The sequence below is a fragment of the Amphiura filiformis genome, chromosome 8 (assembly GCF_039555335.1).
Source record: "Amphiura filiformis chromosome 8, Afil_fr2py, whole genome shotgun sequence".
Taxonomy (NCBI): domain Eukaryota; kingdom Metazoa; phylum Echinodermata; class Ophiuroidea; order Amphilepidida; family Amphiuridae; genus Amphiura; species Amphiura filiformis.
The window spans coordinates 18,919,723-18,942,459 of record NC_092635.1 but is presented as its reverse complement, the minus strand read 5'-3'; the positions used below and the strand labels follow the sequence as shown (position 1 = coordinate 18,942,459).

At 36.9% G+C, this 22,737-nt stretch overlaps 1 protein-coding gene across 1 annotated transcript in view; it reads right to left on the bottom strand.

Moving 5' to 3' along the window:
- Nucleotides 1–438: 438 nt before the first annotated feature.
- Nucleotides 439–22,737, bottom strand: part of LOC140159447 (uncharacterized) — a 32,602-nt gene continuing 10,303 nt past the window's right edge. Inside the window, exons 4-17 of the mRNA XM_072182927.1 lie at nucleotides 22,201–22,282; nucleotides 21,027–21,156; nucleotides 15,837–16,008; nucleotides 15,280–15,475; nucleotides 14,519–14,692; nucleotides 13,791–13,893; nucleotides 13,231–13,321; nucleotides 12,627–12,744; nucleotides 11,951–12,071; nucleotides 10,765–10,888; nucleotides 7,395–7,770; nucleotides 5,783–5,913; nucleotides 3,565–5,252; nucleotides 439–1,401 (exon numbers count right to left, since the gene is read on the bottom strand). Coding sequence (XP_072039028.1) covers nucleotides 1,286–1,401; nucleotides 3,565–5,252; nucleotides 5,783–5,913; nucleotides 7,395–7,770; nucleotides 10,765–10,888; nucleotides 11,951–12,071; nucleotides 12,627–12,744; nucleotides 13,231–13,321; nucleotides 13,791–13,893; nucleotides 14,519–14,692; nucleotides 15,280–15,475; nucleotides 15,837–16,008; nucleotides 21,027–21,156; nucleotides 22,201–22,282 — 3,622 coding nt within the window. The 3' untranslated portion in view covers nucleotides 439–1,285. The remainder of the gene's footprint in view (nucleotides 1,402–3,564; nucleotides 5,253–5,782; nucleotides 5,914–7,394; nucleotides 7,771–10,764; nucleotides 10,889–11,950; nucleotides 12,072–12,626; nucleotides 12,745–13,230; nucleotides 13,322–13,790; nucleotides 13,894–14,518; nucleotides 14,693–15,279; nucleotides 15,476–15,836; nucleotides 16,009–21,026; nucleotides 21,157–22,200; nucleotides 22,283–22,737) is intronic.

Here is a 22,737-nt window from a genome sequence, read left to right as displayed (position 1 = left end):
GAGACTCCCGTAAAAGTCCTATTTCGCGAGTCCATGTGGACTCGTGCTGGAAATCCCTTCAGTCAACTTGCATGCTTGATCGGCTCATTCACTCGGCAAATTTTCATTCAACACTGACTCGCCATCGCGAAAACACAACGCTGATTTTTAACAACAAAGCCAATTAGTAATCAATACTACCGATTAATCAATAAAAGTTTCTAACCAATGCAGTGATTGGATATCTAGCCATCAACAACAGGACAATCAGCCAATCATAACTGGTTTCTATACACGACGGCACTGTGACCCGAGTCTGCAAAGCCAGCCCCTCGCCCATTTTACCCATAATTCTTTTTATAAGAAATAAAAAGCAAAAATAAATCGCGCTCACTTCCGGGTATATCGGATCTTGTGGTAAATGTTTACGACTGTCAAAATTGCACTCTGCGCTCTCACGCTGTCATTGCCAATCACACGTGTTTGGAAGGTTACCGCACGTTGGAATGTGTTAAATTAAACGATTTTGGGCCTGATTTTTGATCATTTCTGAGCGACTGACAATGGCTAGCAGGACGGGTACTGGTAAAGCAACTAATGAAGTGGGAGGACGATTTAAGAGAAAACTATTTATTTGAGTACAACGAACATGACAAAGATGGCTCGAATGCAATTAAATTAAAGCTTATTGCAAGGTGTGTAAATCGCATTGCCAGAAAATAGCATCAAAATATAAATGTAAAGTTGCAAGGGACGCGATGACTTATGGTAGTGAAGGGACAACATACATTTTAAAAACCAACTTTGTTAGTGTTATTTGACAATCATTTAATTGCATTCTCTACACCCTTATAGTAATACAAACTGAATGCATTTTACATAATGCATGTACCTTGCCTGCCCAAAATGATCTACATTGTATAAGCAAGCACAAATTTGCCAAATTATTTTGGACTCCCGCAAGATTGTACTACGAGAATCCGTTTGCGGGAATCCATGGACTCTCGCAAAAATCTCCTGCGAGAATCCACTTGGATTCCCGTGGCACTGAACGAAATTCCACCCCTGGAATGTGCCAGACACATAGCAAAATAACGAGGTGCAGCATTTTGCCCTCCATGAGTGACATACAAACGTATCATCAGAGTTGATACTCTTTGGTTTTACTCCCTTGGTTTTGCCAGACTAACCAGGATTAACATACAACACATACAATTTCTAGATTTAGGTCTGGTTTTGGCAACCTTAATAAACCGGCATTCAAATGCTTCTCAAACTAGCAACATGTCCATTTTGTTCTGGCCCATTAGATATCAATGAGATTTTGAACTGGCGGTGAGCTGACATTTAAGTGATCCATGCCATCTTGATGTAGTGATCTGGAAAGTGGTGATCCTGATAACAGGATTGAATCATCCTCATCTGAAATGAAAATGGGAAGAAGTGGTTAGAAACTTCAATGATTTCTTCATAAATGGGTCATCCAGTTTCATCAAACTGCTGCCCACTGCCAATGCAATTTAGGGGATGCAAAACATTTGGGAACATCCTATGTTATTGTTAGCAAATAAATAAGAGAGAAAAAACACTTGATGATGTTTCTTGATTTTGCAACTCTTGAGCGTCTTTGTTTTGAAAATGCTTCGTTAAGGTTGGTCTTAATCCTGAAATTATGGACATTTTGGGGGCTCATAACTGCCAAATTGTTGGTCTAAAGTATATAAAAGTGTACACATTTAGATTGGCAAAGACTTGACAAATCCATCTGTGAGGTCAAATTTAGGCAAAAATTTGGGTAGTTTTGGAGAAAAAACAAAACAAAACAAAAAAGTTTCAGGAACAAAACAAAAGAATATTATTTAGATATTTAAAAACTAGATATAAATATCTGTGACCTGTTTTATTTTTGTGAATTTTGACCAACTTAAAGAAATTGTCACCAAAAATGGTTAAAAACTGCTCAATTTTGCACAAAAAAAATCACAAAAATACATGATTTTCACCCAAATTTCAGAAACATGTTTACTTTCCAGCCAAATAACCCCAAAACACAGCCTTATGGTATATAAAGTTATGTATTCATGAGAATTCTGATAAAAATACTGTTAATGGGTTATTCCATTTGAAATCTACACACCCTATGGAAGATGGAAATAACACCCCTGTAAGCAGGGGTGTCTATTCTTCCCGAAAATTGAAATTATTCCCTCACCCTACCGTGCTGTGTCACATCCGTCCTCAGATTCTTCCCCAACTGAGATCCAAAAAAAATGGACCCAAAAGGGAAAATTTTAGGCTGGTTGCTATCTACATGTACTTTTCCTTATTTTCTTGTTCCCTCCCTTCCCTGCCTGAATATAGGTGTGTTGTCAGACCCAGAAACTTCTTTATACAAAGTTCTGTTAGGCTAAGTTGTGAGTTGTTCTATTCTGTCTTCCCTAAAAACATCAAATTCTTTCCTATGGTACAGTCTGGACACTAAACCATATTGCATCTAAGGACTAATGGTTCAAAGGGAAGACAGGCTGGCAAACACCTTTAGGCTCTTTATTATTTAGAGCTAGCTGTGATTTATTATTTACAGAGATGTGAGAGTTCAGCTTTTTTGTTTTGATTTTCAACTTTTTTTGTACCAGTACACTTGCTCTGCAAAAGTATATAGGATCTTCCCAAATTGCAGCTTTTTGAAAGGTGTTTTTAGCTTTTTGTTGTTTTCAGCATTTTCAGCTCTTTATATGTGGTGACTCACATGCCCCGGTTTAATAAAGCCTTAGAATTAAAATTCTTCTGTATAGCAGAGTTCGGAGATTGCTACTGAACTAATGCATCTAGGCCTAGGGAAGGATAATCAAGGATTTGGATCTGAAGCTGAGGTTTAAAAGAGAAGATAAACTTGGACAATAGAAATGTTAACTAAGATGGTTCTGTCTTCCATTAGAATCCCAAATGCTTCCCTAGATAGGCAGATGTCCAAACTAAAAAGAAAATAGATTTTGTATGATGCAAAGCAGAGCTCCTTTAATCTCTGTGTGCATTATTACCTATAGTATGACCACAGGCAGGGAAGAATTACTGACCCAACTTTTCCCTGTTTTAAATGATAAAGTCCATGGCTTCCCTCAAAATAATTATTTTGGGGATGGGAATAGGTAAAAGCCAAGGGACCACTACATGTATGCTAATGCTATGTACCCATTATAATTCTTCCCTAAATGACAATTGATGAATTCACCTACCCTGTAGAGCAGTCACTCCCAGCCAGTGACCATCTATTTCATTCCAAAAATAGCCATAAAACATAATAATACATGATCTAGTTATACATTTTTCCCCAAAATTAGTTAATTTTATTTTTAATCTTCCTTGAATCCTGTTGACTTTCTTCTGTTTTTCCCTCTATTTTTTTTTTTTTTCTTTTTCAAAATGCAAAATTCTTCCCCAAAGGGGTAACATTATTCCCTCCCCTTTGGGGGCGATTAACGGAAGAATAAACGCCCCTGCGCCCTGTGTGGGAGATTAAAGCCATGTCTTCCATAGGGAGTGTAAGGATTTCAACTGGAATAGCCAATGATGGAAACTACTTACCAAAGAGCCCACTGAATTCCAGGTTAGCCCTTGGGGTGTGGTGGACTTTCTCTTGTGCTGTCTGTCTATCACCGGTGTGTCTATATGAAGATCCTGACAGCTTCATATTAGATAAACCCAGCACCAATGAATCATCATCTTCTACTGGCGGAGTTTCTGAGTAACCAGAAGACTGGTCAAACCCATTAAAAGAAGACCGTGATGGTACGTAGTCTTGCGATCTGCTACTTGTTGACGAAGACACTAGATGTCCTTGAGAAAGCACTCCCTTTCTTGTTGCAAGTTTGGGAGTTTTGGAAGGCGTTATTGTTGGTGATATGTGCTCTAATAGTTTCATACGCTGAGCTGGGTCTGGTGAGTGAACTTCACTGAAGTTCAGAGCAGACTGTAAGACACTGTCAAGGGGAGTGTGAGCAGATTCCTTCCCATCTTTTGATCGAGGGGAATGCCTGAGATAAGTTTCACTAAAGAAGCTATCATTGTTATCTGCAGGTGGACTACCGTCTGTGTTCTGTTTAGCAGTGATTATATTTGATTCAGGTGTTTTCACCTCAATATACTCATAAGCTTGCCTATTATGTACATCAATAATACCAAAATCTGCATCATCATCTTCGTGTCCTGTTTCAGATTCCTCATGGCTTTCCTTTGAAACATTTGATAAGTCCAGAAAGCTATGCTGATCTACATGATCAGAGAATGTCACGCTCTTTTGAGATCCATTACTTTGTGGTCTTGTCTTTGTGTGTTGACCATTCTGTGCGGCATTCCACTCACTCAGTTCATTCAACACATTACCACCTGTTCTTGTTTCAAACACTTGGTCTGACTCAGTTCTCACAACATTATCCACCCATTGACTACGGGTTGAATCTCTAAATGCTGGTGATTTTTCAAAATCGGTGTTCATTAATGGACTCAGTGACAATCTTGTCGTAGATGTTATCAAATCATCTTCCACATCTTCTTGTAAAGGAGCCATCACTCTCTGATGATTGGTTCTTTGTCTTGCTCTGGTCGGAAGCTGTGGTGTTTTGGTCCTTGTGATCTCAAGCAATGTCTGCTCAAGATCCTCAAGAGGCAAGTCTGTGGGTGTTACACTATCTCTGTCCTTGTACCCAGGAGTGGATGGTATATGGGCATTTTGAAAAGTTTTAGATTCATGTGTACGGTCAGATACAGGTGATTGCAAATCGGGTGGTGACAACCGATACTGTTGTGTTCTATATTGATGCTGCGACATGGTCAAAGATGACTGTTCATCTGTTTCTACTGTAAGCTGTTCATCACTCCTCCTCCTTAAGATATCATCAGATGAATCATCTGAGAGCAGCGTATCTTGGAGAAGAAGACTTGTGTTACTGAAATCCATAAGATGGGATATGGATATATCACCTTGGGTAGTTCTTTGTGTTGGGACACCACTGGGCGTGGCACGTAATCTCACATCATCTTCTGTTTTGTCTGCAAATGTTTGTCGTTGGCTATGAGGACTTGATAAAGTATCAGTTGTTTCAGTGAATTCATTCTGTATTCTAGCAGGTATTTCATGTTGTGTATTTGAAGGTGGGGTGACAAATAAATTTCTAGTGGCTTGCTGTAGAAGATTACTTCTCATAGATGAAGACACTGCTGGACTTGCAGAGTGGGTTGGGGTACGTGCTAGTTTGTCCCGACTAACAAATGCACTTTGAAAAAAAAAAAAAAAAAAGGATTGTGAAAGTTGATTTTAGATCTTCAATCAAGTACTTAAGTTTGATGCAGGATAAAACATTCCTGTAAAATCAAATTTGAATGTTATGTCCTCAGCATTGACTTCTCACATAAAAATACATAGCTTCCAAATTTGATAGTTATGCTTTTGCAATAATTAAATTGCAGCATACTTTTAACCCAACTTCATATAAAATATCAGATATTATAAAATCGCTTTCATATTGGCCATTTGGATAGATGGTATATTTGCACATGTATGCTTGTTCCAAAGGTGAATAATGACATGTGAATTTTCATGATTATGTGTGTGTTCTGATCATTGGACAAATCCAGACCCGAAACTGACCATTTGTGAAAAAAAAGAGGAAAATAGCGCAAAATCATGCTAAAAAAGCTCAAAATTGGGCCGAAAATAACAAATAATGCACAAATTTTAAGAATAAAAAAAAGAAAGAAAAGGAAATCAGCTAAAAAGAGGAAAAGTTTCATATCTACAAATCACTTACCCAGAGCAGCTACTGGGTTCTTCAAGGAGTCAGTAACTGGAGGAGATTCATGAGAGTTACTAGATTGAAGCAGAAGAGGACTGATACTGTCTACAAAACCATCACCACTCATTACTGCATCAGCAATCTGACAGAAAAAATGTAATCAGTAAACTATCAACAAAACTGGAATGGCAATTGCGGCCATAGTATGTGATGTGATTGAGCAAAATCAAAAAGTCAGAAATATTGATTTTCAGATACAGCCAAAGGAAATAATTTCATTTGCTGTCTTTTGTTTTAGAAACACTTAAACTTTTCATATGTTTGGAACTAAATGTTCAATTTCCATGAGGTTTTTTGAAAAAATGTAGCTTTGCAAATGCCTTATACAATCATGTAGAAAAATTTAATATGCCTAACTTCAGACTGATTTTGCTTGATCACACCACATATTTGCTCCTATCTTGGATTTAAAACAAGTAAGATATTAAAACATTACAATTGTGTGTTTCTTATCACCACAAGCATACATCCTATTATATTGCTCCATGCTAATAATATAATGTAGAACATAATTTGTAGGGTGACATATCTTAAAGTGACTGAAAAAATCCTGAAAATGTATTGTTAACCCTATGTTTTGGCACAGTATAATCTGGGCATTTCCTGAATCCTGAAAAGTTGCATCTCTACTTCTTGGTGGGTCATCTTGCTTATCTGGAGCAAACCCTGATTTATGTGATTCAGAAACATCCATTTATGATATTAGGTTAGGCTAAGGAGTGAGTGTGGATGCAGGCACAATAATATACAAATATTGATTGCCTGAGTGTGCAATGGTGAAAAAATAGCAAAATATTTACTATTGACATTTCCATTTTATGACGCAAAGTGAAATGGAACAGTCCAAATTTGACAGTAACATATTTATACCATTGCACTTAACATAGGCATGCATATTTGTTTTGTATTTTAACGATACAAAAAAATTTAATTTCTACAGTTGAATAGTATACAAATACTACATGGTTTGAAGCACAGAACATCTTATCTGAAGCGTCTTGGTACCCGCGTGCCGAATACCCCCAATTTTTGCTCCAGGCCTGATCAAGATGGCGGTCGAATCCCAGTTCTCCTTCTCTAATTCTGTGGTTTGAAAGGAAATAGGGGGAACTATTTTTGGCACTCTGCTTCAGACAGCGAAGTTCTTCTTTCCGTGGATGCTGCCATATTTGTTGTTGCTATAATAAATTTTTATTCCCATTTTATCAAGTGGAGAACCATGATACAAATTTATATAAAATGCCAAGTCCTACCTTCGCGGAAAAACATGTTTACGAAAGGGAGTACAAACTTGACTCTAAGGATGAAGAAAGCATGAATATGGGGAAAAACTATCGTCTGGTAAGATAGGTCATACTGGGGATAGGTCAATCTACATGGGTTGTGCCAAGTTGCGATTGACCAATGAATTAGTGTCATTCACTCATGAATATGTATGTGTTGTAATAATATAAAATATTCCATTGCTAATAAATGCAATTGTTATATAAGTCTACTTATCAGCCTACAGAAGCCAATTAATTAGACAAAGGATGATAAGTATAAGACATGACTGTTACTCACCTGGTCAACAAGAATCTGATGTGCTTTTGGAGTAGCTTTTGCCTTTGATTTCTGCTTGCATCTTGATGATGCATTATTATTTGTTTGCTTCACTACCGGTGTCCTCCCATGTCTCCTACCGTCATGTGTTCCCTTCCCTTGATGACTGACTTCTACTCTGCTAACCCCAATCCCTTTGTCGTTATGTTTTCTCTCAGTTCTTGATACTTTTGTAACCTGCTTTCTTTGACTTAGGCCTGCAGCAGGTTTGGATCTTGGATGGAATGGTGTAGTGGGTGGTGCTGTTGAAGTAACTTTTGATGGTGCAGATTGAATCCTTCTGCGGTTTTGTAAAGAAGTGGTATTGTCTACGGTTGGCACAGGTAGTTTGGATGTTCTGAGAAAGAAAATTGGCAAAAATATATATTGTTACTACACTAGTCACACTCCGGTGAAGAGAGATGGGCTAACTTTGCAATTGTAAGGCATCTCTTTTTCTTTGTGGCTTTTCATCTGGCTTGTACCAATACCGTAGAAACCCGTCTACAAGGAATAGTAGCGACTGTGATGATAGCATATTTCACGCTAGCGCCCTCCACAATATTATATCATTATGGAATTTGAGCAAATCATTTACCGACACAAGCAGGTATACAATGTATTATTTTATCTTTATTTTCAGCATCTCACGAGCATAGCTCACTTGGCAAGGCATAAGACTTTGGTTCTTTAGATCGGAAGATGGTGAGTTCGAGCCTCATCACGGTCACACAAACCTTTATAAACAAAATATTGTTCAAACTTTTCATTTATATTTTCTTGCATTTTCTAAAGACTCCTTTCGTGATCATTTTTTTTTCATATTTAGTTTAATTTATTCTATTGTTTTTCTTTTATTGTTTCTTTTCTTTGTCTTTTTTTCTTGTTTAATTTTATTTTTTCTTTATTTTTCTTTGATTCATATAATATTGGCAGGATAAGGAGAGGAGTGAACTAAAGACCCATTCAGTGATTTGTTCATCCGGACGATCGTAAAAATCATCAAAATTCACCTTTGTCATTGTCATAGATGTGGTAACATAGCCTGCTAGTGGTTCAGCAGAAAACCGTGTGACACATAATATACATTTGGCTACATTTTATTATACGATAAATACTGAATTTATTAAACATGGTAACAAATATTCTCTAGCAGATCGGTTATACGATGGAACTGGTAGGCATAGGCCTATTATAAATTCGGGATATTAAATATCTTCCTGACGAGCACAGATCAGCGCATGTGGTCTTACTAGCCACAGACCGTCCGCTGGAATTAGTTGAACATGAACCATTCGCTATGGCTGTTGGTCGGACCTCTCATCTCTCCACATCGATTGTGACCTATAATCCCCGACATTGCCCTTATGAACTCACATCCTCCTGTTTTATTCCAATACGCTGGCGAAGTTACGTAATAATCGGATTAACTACCATAGCAATAGGTGAAAACAATTTTTGAATATACCGCGTTATACACTGATAGGGTACCTCTTCATTGAACCATATCATGCTGCACCTGTAAGATTAGCATCTTTGAAAAGACCAGTATTGTATTCAATCTATGATTGCAGACATACACAGTACATGGTGATGAGTGTTCAAAATTGTTTTCACCTATTGCTATGGTAATTAATCAGATTAATTACGTAACTTCACCATCGTATAATGGCAGAATAAATTCGGACCATCACTTGGCTTGTTGGATTCGTCTATACTACAATTCGCTGTGGAAGTGACGTAATAATCGCAATAACTCAGTACCATCAAGCAGATTGCACTAATCACCTGCGTATGTCACCAAACATAGATGGAATACCACTCTTTTCATAAATACTAATCTTACATGGCGAGTGATTAGCATTTCTTTGACAACTATGGTTTAATGCATAGGTGCCACGTGAGCGATGAAGTGCAGGGCTATATATGCGAAATTGTATTCATCAATTGCTATGGTAGTTAATCCGATTAATTACGTCACATCGACAGCGAATAGCCTATGAGTATGGGTTCAAGTGGAACAAAAATAGTGTATGTCCATTGCTAGCTATGGTAATTAATCATGTTAGTGTTTACATCACTACTTGGTGAAGACAAGAGAAGTGTGCCTTCTCTACCAACGCCTGTGATATAACAGGTGCAAGCGAAACAAAATTGAATGACCAGAATAGTTTCCTTTGTCAGATGAATTGATTGAAGTTTTTGAAGACACTCTATTCTTGATGGGACAATAGATTCAAATATGGAATAATTATTATTCCTCATCTATTTTTTTATTGAAAAACTGCAATTGTGGCAACAGAACAATATTTATTTTGATTACATTTCAAGTAGAAACAAAATCGTGATTAATTAAGCAAAAAAAACGCACCCTACCTACCATTCCTCAAGAATTGGGATGGCACAAAGGTGCAACATAGGTTTTTATTGCAAAGACTAGGACAGACAAGTAGTTACAACACATCTGTCTAACCGTGGGTTTCGCTATTATTTAGAATAAATGCTTTTACTAGTTTCTATAAAACCACAAAATTACTAAAAAAAACTATAAAAAAAACCAAAAAAAAAAAAAAAAAAACACACCTAAAATTAAAAGTAGAAAGGTAGATTTGAAGAAAGATAAAAGAACATGTCAAAAAGTTAAAAGTAAGCGAGAATGAAAAACGGAACAGGTGCCCGGACCATGCTCTCTTCAGCATGTCTTCAGTTCCAAAGTCTGACGCTCTATCAATTGAGCTATACGATCCTGATATACTGAAACAGTCGTTATTATGTCAATACAATTGATTGGTGTTACAACATACTTAGATGGAATGCACAGCCACCCAGTGCCAGTATATATTTGCTCAAACTCCAAATACAAAAAGCAACCAATTTTATTGAGGGCGTTTCTTAGGTATATCCTTGTACACAGGGTTTTACGGTAATTATATCATGCATTAAAAGCATGATGGGTTTGTTGCCAGATCATATCTATACTTTGTTCAACTGGTAATGAAGGCAAATTTTATTTTTTGCATTTTTTTTAAAGTTAATTCATTTAATTGCTTTAATTGGTTGTAATGACAATAAAGCAGACAATAAGACCATTGTTAATGTTTTCCCAATTAATTCTTAATAAATTAGGCTATTATCTCTGACACAAAAGGTATTAATTTCCTAACATTATAGTTGACTGAAAGATCAATACCTCACATGACTGGGCATTCATTCATCAGTCATGACTTTGTGATGTTATCAGACAGGTGTAAGGCCTTACCACCTTGTTCTTTCTACACATTTCTCCTGCTGAATATCTTGAAAACATTTTATAATCATACATTTTTCCTTGTTAAGGATAAGCCAGACTTGCCCATGTATTTGTTGCCTGAGATCTTTCAGCATACTTGATGGTGTTCCCTGCACAAGTCCGCTGGTCCTCAAAGCTGCTTTATCCACTGCTTGACTCATCCGGGAAACTGCTTCTGGAGTGTCAACTATAACATAAAAATAATTATTGGATGTCAAGACAATGCTCTAACTGCTCTATAATTAATCTAACATGTCATTGTTTACAAGCCCAATATCATATGTGACCATCACATCAAAACGGACCACTTTGCGGCAGAAATGAAAATGGAGATTTAAACATTAGGATAAACTGTTGTTATTTAGCTTTAAAATGACACCTAACTTGTTGAAATTAGATACAGTAAAAATGTTTTATGAGGCAAAACAAGCTCAAATTTCTTTTTATTTTCTCATCTTCTTTCATTGTTATCTGCTAATGAAGCCAGCCGCGAAGTGGTCGGTTTTGATATGTTGGCTCACATATTTTCTGTTAAGTTATGATGTCATCTTCATCAACAATACACGCATGTCGATGTCATATGACATTGGCAGATATCAACACTCTTTTGATAATCAGTCAAGATTCACTTGACGCCAGACAACTATGAGGATTAAAGAGTATGATGTATGTTACTGCAATCTATTTCTTAAGCTCATCATCAGGTTTAAGCTCAAAAATGGATCATGTGTTGTATATGTTAAGCTCACCAAACATATAACATATATCAAGATATTACCTGAAAACATATGATATGTGGCTATCAGGGCTGGACCTTAACATTTTGCGGCACTAGGCAGTCGGGCGTGTAACTCTTAAGTTAAAGCCCTACTGAAGAGCGCTCTCAAAACCAAAACTTTGATCCAATTGTCATTCAAAAATATTAATTATCAACTTGCATGCACATGCATTGAAACATTTTTAGCATTGACCCCCATGTTGAAAGTTGTGGGTGCACATGTTGAAAGCTGCAACCGCATCTATCAGATTAGGCTAAGTGTCCCGCAGTATTTATGCCAATGATACCAGTATTGTTACCATGATAACAAATTGAAATTACCAATAGTATGAGAGTCACAATACCACACTCCAGTTGGGCTAGTACTTTTTGAATATTACAGGCCCGACAGCTAAAGTACACACCATTGGCGTGAGGGCATGTGTAGAAGTCCAGCCCTGGTGGCTATACCTGGGTCAGTACATTACTTACTTGTAGGATACTGCTCTGTTGATGCACGCATCCCATGTAATCTCATAGGTGTATTGTCATTTGAGTTAGCTGGCTCAAATGACACAGGTGGGGTTGGTGGTAACAAACCAAGGCCAAAGGTCTGTGGAGAAGGAAAGAAGAAAATGACACTTTAATTGTGGACTTGTTTGCTGTTATTTGATTGACAGAATTGGTCAGGTTTATCATTTCAGAATACAAGACATTATCCAACTTGATACGCAAATCTGTAGAGCATAATTAGCAGTGAGGTCTCAACACTGAGATATCCCTATTATACATGTATTTTTATATCCTTCAGATTTGCTATGCACAGACCATGTTAGACATATGACAATATCTGAATAATACCTCTGGTGCTTCCAGAAACCTGTAAGGGCTTGGAAGGTTGACAAGCAGGTAGTGTCAAAAGCTGTCATTGATATCGGTATAGTACGCCAACTACCATTTAGCAACATTTACCAATGATTGATGCACAGAAAAGTGCTCAACAGGTTTTGTGTATAAGGCTATTCTAGAAATGATTAACATCTGCATTAAACCTCAAGGTTCCTCAATATTTGACTTTCTGCAAATTAGGATAAATCTGTTATTCAACAAAAGAGGAACTTTATTTAGACAGGATCATTTTCCTTAGTACATTATGATAATAACTTACTGAAGTCTGAAATGATCTGAGTGAGCCTTGACTTCTCCCTGGAGTTTTCATTGATGTTTGATGTCTTAATTGGTGTATAGATGTCTTCAATTCATCCACATCTTTTGCCAAGTTGGTTCTGTAGAACAGTGGGAATAAATAGAATTCAGGTCAAGTTAAGATGAATGCTCTAAGACGGTGGTTCCCAACTTTTTTACAAGCGACCTAAGTTTTCTTGATTTATTTGTCGATATCCAGAGGTGGGTGATGGGTGAGATCATAGTTCGAGCCGTCTAGCTTACTAAACTTACATTACAAATGGCACACAATTTGCAATGTTTACTTCTAAAATAAGATGCAGCCTGACCTGAAAATACTTCAACATGTACAAAAGGTACAATGCTTATGCACGAGAAAATTTTGAATTCAATGCAGTTTTAGGCTGTACTTATCAATTGTATCTAACAAATTACACATTTACGTGGAAGAGAGTTGGGTACCTACAAAATACACAGTAACAGGCACGCAGTGGGCATAACAGTTTCATCTATCGCACTTCATGGAACAATGATGCTGGACTTTGCGGTTGGTGAAGTGTCTGTATTTAGTTATTATTAAACCTTACCTTAGTGCTTGAGCATTAGAGAGGTGTGCATGATGTGTATGGACCTGGGTTACCACACTGGGTGCTATTGTATCAAAACTAGCCAATGGTGCTGAAAAAAAGATAGAAATTATAAACAGTTGTGATAACACCTAGACATTTTGACAACAAACCAATGTACAAACAAACTACTGAATCCAACTGTTCACAGAGCACTACCATACATGTAATAACAACAGCCTCATCTGAACATAAAGCTTAATCAATACAGCCTGAGAGTAGACAACCAACAAAAGGGTACTAGCTATAATCTGAAAAATATTTAGCTGTATAGTGAAATTTAAAAAACATGGACAAGAAATCTACCAAGTCTTGATCTAAATCTACTAAGTCATGGACTAAATAAATAATACAATGAAGTAACCATTTTGATACTAGTTCTATCTCACTTAACACATGTTCAGTGCCAAGGTGACAGGCCCTCTATGGCACTACAAATTTCCCCCAGTCGTCACCACTTGGTGGCAGCTACACTGCCAGACGCAATCCCCTCAAAGAACTGAAACCAGTTGTACACTCACCTTGATGTATCTTTTCTAAGTAGAGTTTAAGAGCTAAATTCCACAACTGTATCAGACTTAACAGACTGAGTTTACCACCCTGATAAACATTAGCGATACTCCGCTGTAAGATACAAAAGTGAAGGAAACAATGATACAAATGAATGGAAGCAACATTTGGGTTGGAAAGTTGGTTTATCCTTAGTGTAAGAGAGCACAAAATACTGATAGGATTAGAGTGAGGGTTAGGATTTAGGTTTAGGGTAAGGATTAGGGTTAGGATAAAGGTTATGGTTAAGATTAGAGTTGGGATTTGTTTGGTATTCTCTTACACGGAGGATACATGAAGTGTTAAGCAAAACAACTCAGCAAGAGTTATTAAGCACAATAGTATTTTTTATAGAAAGTTTCAGATGAACAACAATATAAATAACAGTGTGGTGACAAAGGTTGATGAAATTTCTATCTATACAACATAGTCTAAGCCATGTTCACAACACAAGATTCCGATGTAAAGTATGCTTAAATGAACTTTCAGACAAACTCTAAAACTGCACCAATTTGGCTTGGTTTCTTCAAATAAGTGAATTTTCAATTTAAAATTGACAGCTATAATTACCAAGTTTGTTGAAATAGTACATTTAGTAATGTGTTGTAACTCCAATCAGTATGTTCTAAAACAGAACTTGATGCACTTGTAAGAAAACATTAGATGTGTTTGGTAAGTCCTTATATTAAGTAATCATTACCCTCTGTATTTCTGCCTCGCATTCTCTCAACAGTAGTTCAGGAACTTGAACATGAAAATCATTAGCATCCAGTTTAGACTTCATGGCTACCTCTTGCAGAATTGACTCGACTACTTCTCTCTCTGGGGCTTGTGCTTCCATTAGGCCATCAACAGCCTTCCACAACTCTCTCACCTGAAAAAGAAACAGTTTCACATGTATGCAATCACCATACACCTCAATACTTGCCTGTTTATTCACAAAGTTATGTTCAGTAGCTAAGTTTTCAACTTTACACAACAACACATTTCCCTTCTCACCATAATCTCAAACTTTCAGCCTAATATTATAGATGGAGTTCTGCAACCACTTTACTATAAATTCTTTGGTTCTTGTAGTGATGCAAGTGCATATTTTGCTGGTTGCAGTATTGAAACGCACATGTTAATCTACAAATTCTGTAGAGCGTATGTTCATGTATAAGGGTAGTTTGTTGGCATGCCTGCGGCAATAACATCACTACCAAACTCGAAGTAAGACAAAGTATAGGTTGTGATGATTAAAGTTTAAAACTTTTGATCCAAACACAAGAAATTATTCCTACCTTGGAATTTTCAGATGGCTCTCCATCAGTCATCAGCGAGGATCAAAAGTTTTACAGTTTAATCATTCAATATACCAACACAGATGAACGTTTAGGTTGTGACGTCAGGCAGTATTGGCATAACTTAGAAAAGTAAAAATTAAAATGGACTGGAGAAATTGTATGCATGGAAGCCTACCTTGCGCAATTTCTCAGCTCTCTTCACTGCCAGCAGTTTTTTCTCACCATCCGACCTCACTCCAGACCTTCTCCTTGAAGACATCACTTCTCCTCTTGTCTGGGCTTGGTCATAAGATTTTGCGTTGAGATCTTTCACCTTGCGTTCCAATTCACGAACAGTTTTACTCAATGCTCTGTAGTCTTTGACCAGTTCACTGTAAAAATAATAGATCAATGTTATGTATAAAATGTTTCAACAATAACCGTTTCAGAAAGTTACTAACAACTTCTTTCAGCTCAACTGTTAATGCTCTGCATGCTAGACAAAGGCTTCAACATAAAAAGTCCAAGTTTTGAGATATTTTCTCTAAATATCAAGTGCTATCTCAAGAGTCTCTGAACTAATACCAGGCTAAAATTGTACTCATTTTAATGCATTTATCATGATATGGTCATGAAAACGTACAATTCTGAAATTTTTGACGTAAAAAATTGAAAACAGTCGTCTGCAGTCGACACCTATGTGGAGAAAGATCACATATTTTCTGATTCAAATGTCTTGGTTTATTCAGTTACCTTACAAATTCCTGCCACTGTTTGTGTACCAGTACTGTGACTTGAGTTTGTTCCAAGAACCGTTTCTGTCTTCTGATAGTAGCTGCTTGGTAGGTTTTCAGCATGACACTACTGAGAGGTGATAGACCAGGAGCTAACTGAGGTTTTTTTAGTATCTCACGTTCCTTTTCACCTATTCATAAAAATGACAGAAACATGTTCAGGTTAATAATTAGCATCTCCAGGCTGGAGCCTTCATGTACACCATTTTTCACCCTGATGTAGCAGTGATAACAACACGTCGTGGCAGCTGTTTCGCATGCACATCTTATCTATGCGGCATCTCTAAGTGTGTGAGTGTGAATGCCAGCATGAAATGCGCACAAAGTGTCACTGTCCGGGTGGAAAATGGTACAGCTCTTATAGCATTGGTAGAGTGCATTACACTTGAAACACACATAAGTTGCCACTTTCAATTTGAAGTGTGCCAGGCAACACAATCCAGAAGTATATTACCATCCATGAGTGACATAAAAGTCTGATCTCTTTTAAATTGAAGGGCACAAACTAACAGGCAGGATCATTTTGGTAGGAATTTTTTGAATTTCATTTTCACTATATCTTTTGAAGTAACAGTGACAAGTAGGGCCTATATGATAGAATACATTTGGAAAGGAAATGATGAAAGGAATGCAACTGAATCTTCAAAATTTGAAAAAAAGTTATGCTTACACGTCTATTGCCTTATTATTTTTTTAAAGTCAAAAATCTAGTTACTCATGCATTCTCAATTTTGTGAAATTATGCTTACTTTTCAAAGCATAGAGGTCAAAATCATATTTTTGGCCATAAAACAAATTTGAGGACCTTAAAATACCAGAGAAAACTCTCTATATTAATAAATAATGTGTACTGTATATGCTGTTATTTTGCTTAGATTTTTTACCATTTTCGGAAAGTTGTTTATTTTGCGGAATTTATTTAAGAGTAAAGTAACTTTATATAAAAACTGTATTCTTGTGTGTTGTTATTTCTGTGCCTGAATACAAGTTGAAAGTCAAAAACACTGATTTTGAATTAATGGAAAAAAGGAGTGGAATAATATTTGTCTCATATAAATTGCAAAATATAATACAAATTGCAAAAATATACGATATACTTTTATATGATACACTTTTTTGTAGCATGATATATGACACACTGACAGGTCTCCAAAGCAAGGCAGAAACAAAAAATGCTGCAACAAAAAACATCACACATGATTGAGCAGATCAAGGGCATGCATTCTTTTGATACTTGTAAGGCAAATTTTACACATGAACTGCAGGTAAAGTAGGTAATGGGGATCGCTTGAACTGTATGTGCATAAACCTGTTAATATGTACATGTATTTTGCCCAAGGAATGAAACACAAATTAATAAAACCACTGGAACTAAATTGAATTTCAACAGACTACATTCCTGTGTGTTAGCCGATGCTCAATCAAGTGCTACATCGTGGAGCACAATAATCTATTACAGTCATCCTGAAAGTTCAGCAATTCTGTATACTGTGAAAGGCACCTGTTCATTTCTACAATTTTTATTATCAATTCACTTGCATGATGGCAGGGATTCGACATATCATCATCTTTTTATGTCACACCCTAGTACTTACTTCAGCAACCAACCAGTCACCGTGTTACCCATCAGGAAGTATCGCTTGTAAAATCTACAACCATACAAATTTAGATTGTAGTGCCAGGAATCTAGTGTGCATACCGCCATTACCAAATAATGCTTCGCTGACAACTCTAAATTTAGAAAGCAATCAGCTTCCTTTTATTCCTGATGAAGCATTCAACGGACTCACCAACTTGCTTGATTTGGACCTGTCTTCAAACAACATCTCATCTCTCTATGACAATAGTTTCAAAGGGCTAAACCACCTGTTAGTGCTTAACCTGTCATTAAATAGTTTAGACCATCTGTCAGCTACTACATTTAGAGATCTTATATCATTACAAACACTTGATCTTGAGTTCAATATCATCTCTAGTGTCACTGATACGTCATTTGCAGCATTGACAAGCCTGGAGACTCTTAGTATTCATTTCAATAGCTTAACCAATGTGACAAGAACACCTTTTATTGGCCTCCAATCTCTGCGGAGTCTTACACTGGTAACATACACCGATTCTGATTGTGATGAAACAAATGAGATCTTCACCGGACTTACTAAATTAGAAAACCTGGATGCCACTGGACTCAAAATCTGTAGCAATTTTTGCTCACTTTTCTCACTGCAGACACTTATTATGATGGGTGCTTATATTGAGCAAAACATAACATTTAACTGCTTCAAAGAAATGCCTCTAAAACACATTAACATCTACCCAGCAAACATCCTCTACTCTTTAGACAAATACCTGCATCACCTCACAAGCCTGACTCTATACACGACTGAAGAAGATGATAACACTGCAGTCATACAGGATTTAATCTCACTCAATTCACCACTTCAAACCTTATCCTTAATCTTGTATAATACTGTCACCTTAAACTCAACAACATTTGAAAGCTTGACGAAATGGAATGTAACCTTAACTGTGCTTGAAATCAGTGCTGATGAATTCTATATTGAAGGTTCACCGTTCCTGTGGTTTCCTAGTCTTCAGATACTAAAACTAAGTAGTGAATATGGGAGTCCTCAATTAAGCACCCTTTTCTCTGTAAATGTCTTCAATGGTTTAGAAAAGTTGCAAGAACTACATGTAAACTATCTAAATTTTAACATGTTCACATCAAATGCACTAGACATATTCACCACATACAACTCTCTGAAGGTTTTGGACCTGGCTCACAACCAAATACAGGACGATATCACACATGATCAGCTTTGTTTGCTGCCATCGCTTGACAAGTTGGATTTATCAGATAACATACTTTCTCATTTATCATGCAGCTCTCCCTGTAACACAGATTTGAACACATTATTGCTTACAAAATCATCCCAAGATGGTGGCGGATTGGTAAATGTGGTAGAAATGTGTTATAATATACCCAATCTGCATGTTCTGGATGCTTCATTGAGGATAATGATTCTTGGGCAGTGCACCTGTCCAAAGCTTGTGGTCCTAGACCTTCATGAATCTATACTTGGCAATGTGGAAGATAGTGAGGTGTCTGCGCCAAAGTTACAAAGACTTTATCTTGCAAAAGTTAAATTACAGGGAGGATCACACTTTCTTCGCAACATCAAAACAGTACTCAAGATATTTAGATCACAGAATTTGCGCATTCTTGACTTGAGCTCCAATGAAATTTCTACAGTTGACAAAAAAGATGCTACATTTCTGAGTAATTTGACAGAATTGGATTTAAGTAACAATCAGATAACAATGCTCAGCAATCTACAAAATATGAACAAAATACAAACTTTGCATTTGAGTGGGAACAGAATTAGAAACATCCCAGAGTCGTTTCTATTCAAATCAAACTATCCAGAACTTCAAAGTTTGGATTTAAACAACAATCCACTGGAATGTGATTGCAGTGTTTTGGCATTAAAAAACTGGTTACAAACCGATAAAATAGTGTATCTTGATGGTTACTCTGCTGATGAAAACAACTATCGCTGCTCTTCACCAGTTTCAAAACAAGGACTCAGTGTAACTGAGCTACACTTGGACTGCAAATCAAAACTCCTGATGTCCATTTCGATAGGTGTAGCATTTTTGCTTGCTGTTGTCCTTACAACTGCATTATTAGTACGGTATCGTTGGCATATTCAATACATACGTTTCCTTCTCTGCAACAGAAGACCGTATCAAAATCTTGTTGATGAGATTGAATTGGATTATGATGATGATGATGAGGGTGGGGTCCCTCGATATGATGCTTATGTGATATACCACATCCAAGATGAAGATTGGGTAGATGCTGAACTTCTAGCCAACATCGAGGAAGGTGAAGAACCATTCAGGCTCTGTCTTAAAACCAGAGACATCCGGGCAGGCCGACTCATTTTCAATGAATTGTCACTTCACATACAAAGAAGCCGCAAAATAATTGCGATACTCTCGCCCCATTTCGTTGAGGACAATTGGTGTCACTTTGAACTTAATATGTCGCATCACAGGGTTCTGGAAGAGAACCCTAATGTACTGATTTTAATTCTGCTGAATGAGATTCCTCAAAGGAGATTGACCCTGCTGCTTAGGAGATTATTCTGCAGAGTTCAGTGCCTAAAATGGCCTGCAGATGGGTATGGGCAGTACCTATTCTGGCAGCGTCTTAGAGAAGAACTCAAAAGGCCTGTACCATTAGATAGACGCTTTCAAATGCAATAAATAAAGACACAGTTGATTAGCAAACAAAGAAATAATATCTGTAGCAAAAGTAATAATATGATGTACCCTATGTAATCATAAAATACTGTTACACTCCATGATATGAGAAACAAAAATGTTGTTCATGTAATATGAAGTGATAGGCCTATATGCGTTTTTTTTTCTAAGCCTACCTATATGCCATGCGATTATCAGGAACAGCCTGTTTGTCTGAAGGGTCATTAGTCCAAAAAGGGTACAGTTTAGAGTACTTTAGGTTAGGATTATTAGGGTTAAGGTTAGGAATAGGGTTAGAATCGGACTGAGGTTAAGGAAAGCTTATGGATAGGGTAAGGATTAGGGTTTATAACAATTCTTATTGGGTTTTTGGACTAATAACCCTTCAGACATTTGACCTGTAACCCAATTATCAATCAGGATGAAAAATAAAAGTAGTTTGATACACTAGATTACTAAATATCTCCTTAGGCCAAAAAAAAAGAGGTTTGTCTCAAAGCTTGCATGCGCATTTGTAAAATGGCGCGATTTAAATAGAAAATTTGTTTTTAATTTTTCCCCAAAAAATTTGGCGAAAATCTAATTTTTTTCTCAAAATACCATAAAAATACCAAGTCGGGAATAAAATCGCATTTGTTTTCAAACCACTTGTGAGCTTTCAGACAAACCTTTTTTTTTGCCTTATAAACGGAAATATTTAGGCCCAATATTCTGTCTCATTGCAGTCTCAACGTTCCTCTGATGACAGACACACAATCATACTGCCATAAGGTCTCCCTTTGGATAACCTAAAACAGGTATTCTGATGAAACCGTAACACTTGAGTACATGCATGGTAACTTTGAAACAGTGAAAAATAAAAATGCAACCAGCATTTACTAACCATTTTCTCCTCTGATAGCCTTGTAGACAACATACTGTGTAAAGTAGAGTAGTACTGTATAGAATTTGTCACCTCCTGGGGATAAGAAGAGTGAGGGTACGATCCTGGGTAGATGCGCATCAGGGTCCTCCTATTGGGTAGACATAATTAGAAGTTCAGGTAGTACAATGATTAATGGACCTATGGCGAGGATTAAACACTACGGCCTGTATCCACACAAGATAGACCAGGTCTAATTTAGATCTGATTTAAACAATGAGGTACACCAAAGAGTACAGACTCGCCATGTTTGTTTGTCTTCATGGAGTGCAAAATAGTGCACCTTCAGATCACAAGCGGCCCAGCACATAGTGAAATAATCCAGAGGTACATACATGGACACTATTTTGCTCTCTGTAAGTGACAAGCAAGCATGGTGAAGTTGGTACTTCATAATGAGGTCCTCATTGTTTAGACCAGGTTTTAAGTTAGACCTAGTCTAACTTGTTTTTGTACATTATACAGGCTTAATAGATGAATCCAACGAGCCAAACTTGTAAACTGTCATCATTCTTTTGTCTACGTTTAACACAGGTGATAGAATGTAGTTTAAAATACCCTCCAAGGCCGCATCATTTCACATTTTAGGTGAGATGGAGCCAACGGGGACCCAGCTGCCATTGAGGTGTAGGAATGTGTGAAATTGGATTCGTCTTTACCTTGAGAAGAAAGCATATATTTTGCTTCCTCTTTGAAACATTTTATTTTAGTTACCATCTATTACCACAATAATTTCAATTATTTATCCTTTCACATATATTTTGTTTGTTTTTAAGCATTTGTTGTTTTAAATCATCTATTCATTGGTAAATAAATCTCTGCTTCTCTGCTTGTAGACATTTTATGTTTCATGTATACATGTGTGTCTTTCCAACTTGGTAAATCACATCATGAATATGTGAATATTTGTTAACAATTTAGGTTATTCCTTCATGTAATTTTACACGAAGCTAGGGTTAGGGTTAAGGTTAGGGTTAGTTTAGGGTTAGGATTAGGGAAAGGATTAGGGTTAGGATTAGGGTTAGGAATAGGATTAGGGTTAGGATTAGGGTTAGGATTAGCTTACACTAAATAATTACATGAAGGATCAACTACAATTTAATTATATTGCTTTGGTGTCAGGTGTACAACTTACTTTACTGATCTCCTGTAACCAATCAGACACTGTTCTACGAAACACCTGCTCTTGTTTCTTGTCTGTGATTGGCCAACAAAACCTGTAAGAAAATACATAAACTGTTGTAACTAACTTTACCTTACCAACAACCAGGGCTGGAAAAAATGAAAATTTTTCTTGAAGATGATCAAAATTTCCCTTCAAAAAGACAAATTTCCCTCCGATGTATTTCTTTGTTTAAGGACCTTTATTTCCCTCCAAACTTCCAAATTTCCCACGAAGGAGCTTCCACTTTCCACATTTTTTCCAGGCCTGCCAACAACCTGATCTGTGACACCATCTTGCCCATTCAACATGATACAATATGCAGCAAAATTCATGCAATATTCATGAGTATAATTGATATTGATATTAATTTTGGAATACCTATCCTATAATCTGCCTGGCCCCAAGTTGAGAGTAACGCCACAATGGATTTTGCAGTGGCAGATTCTAATCCTAATCTTACACTGAATTCTAACCCTAAAGCAAAGCCTCCCAAGTGCATTCTAAAAT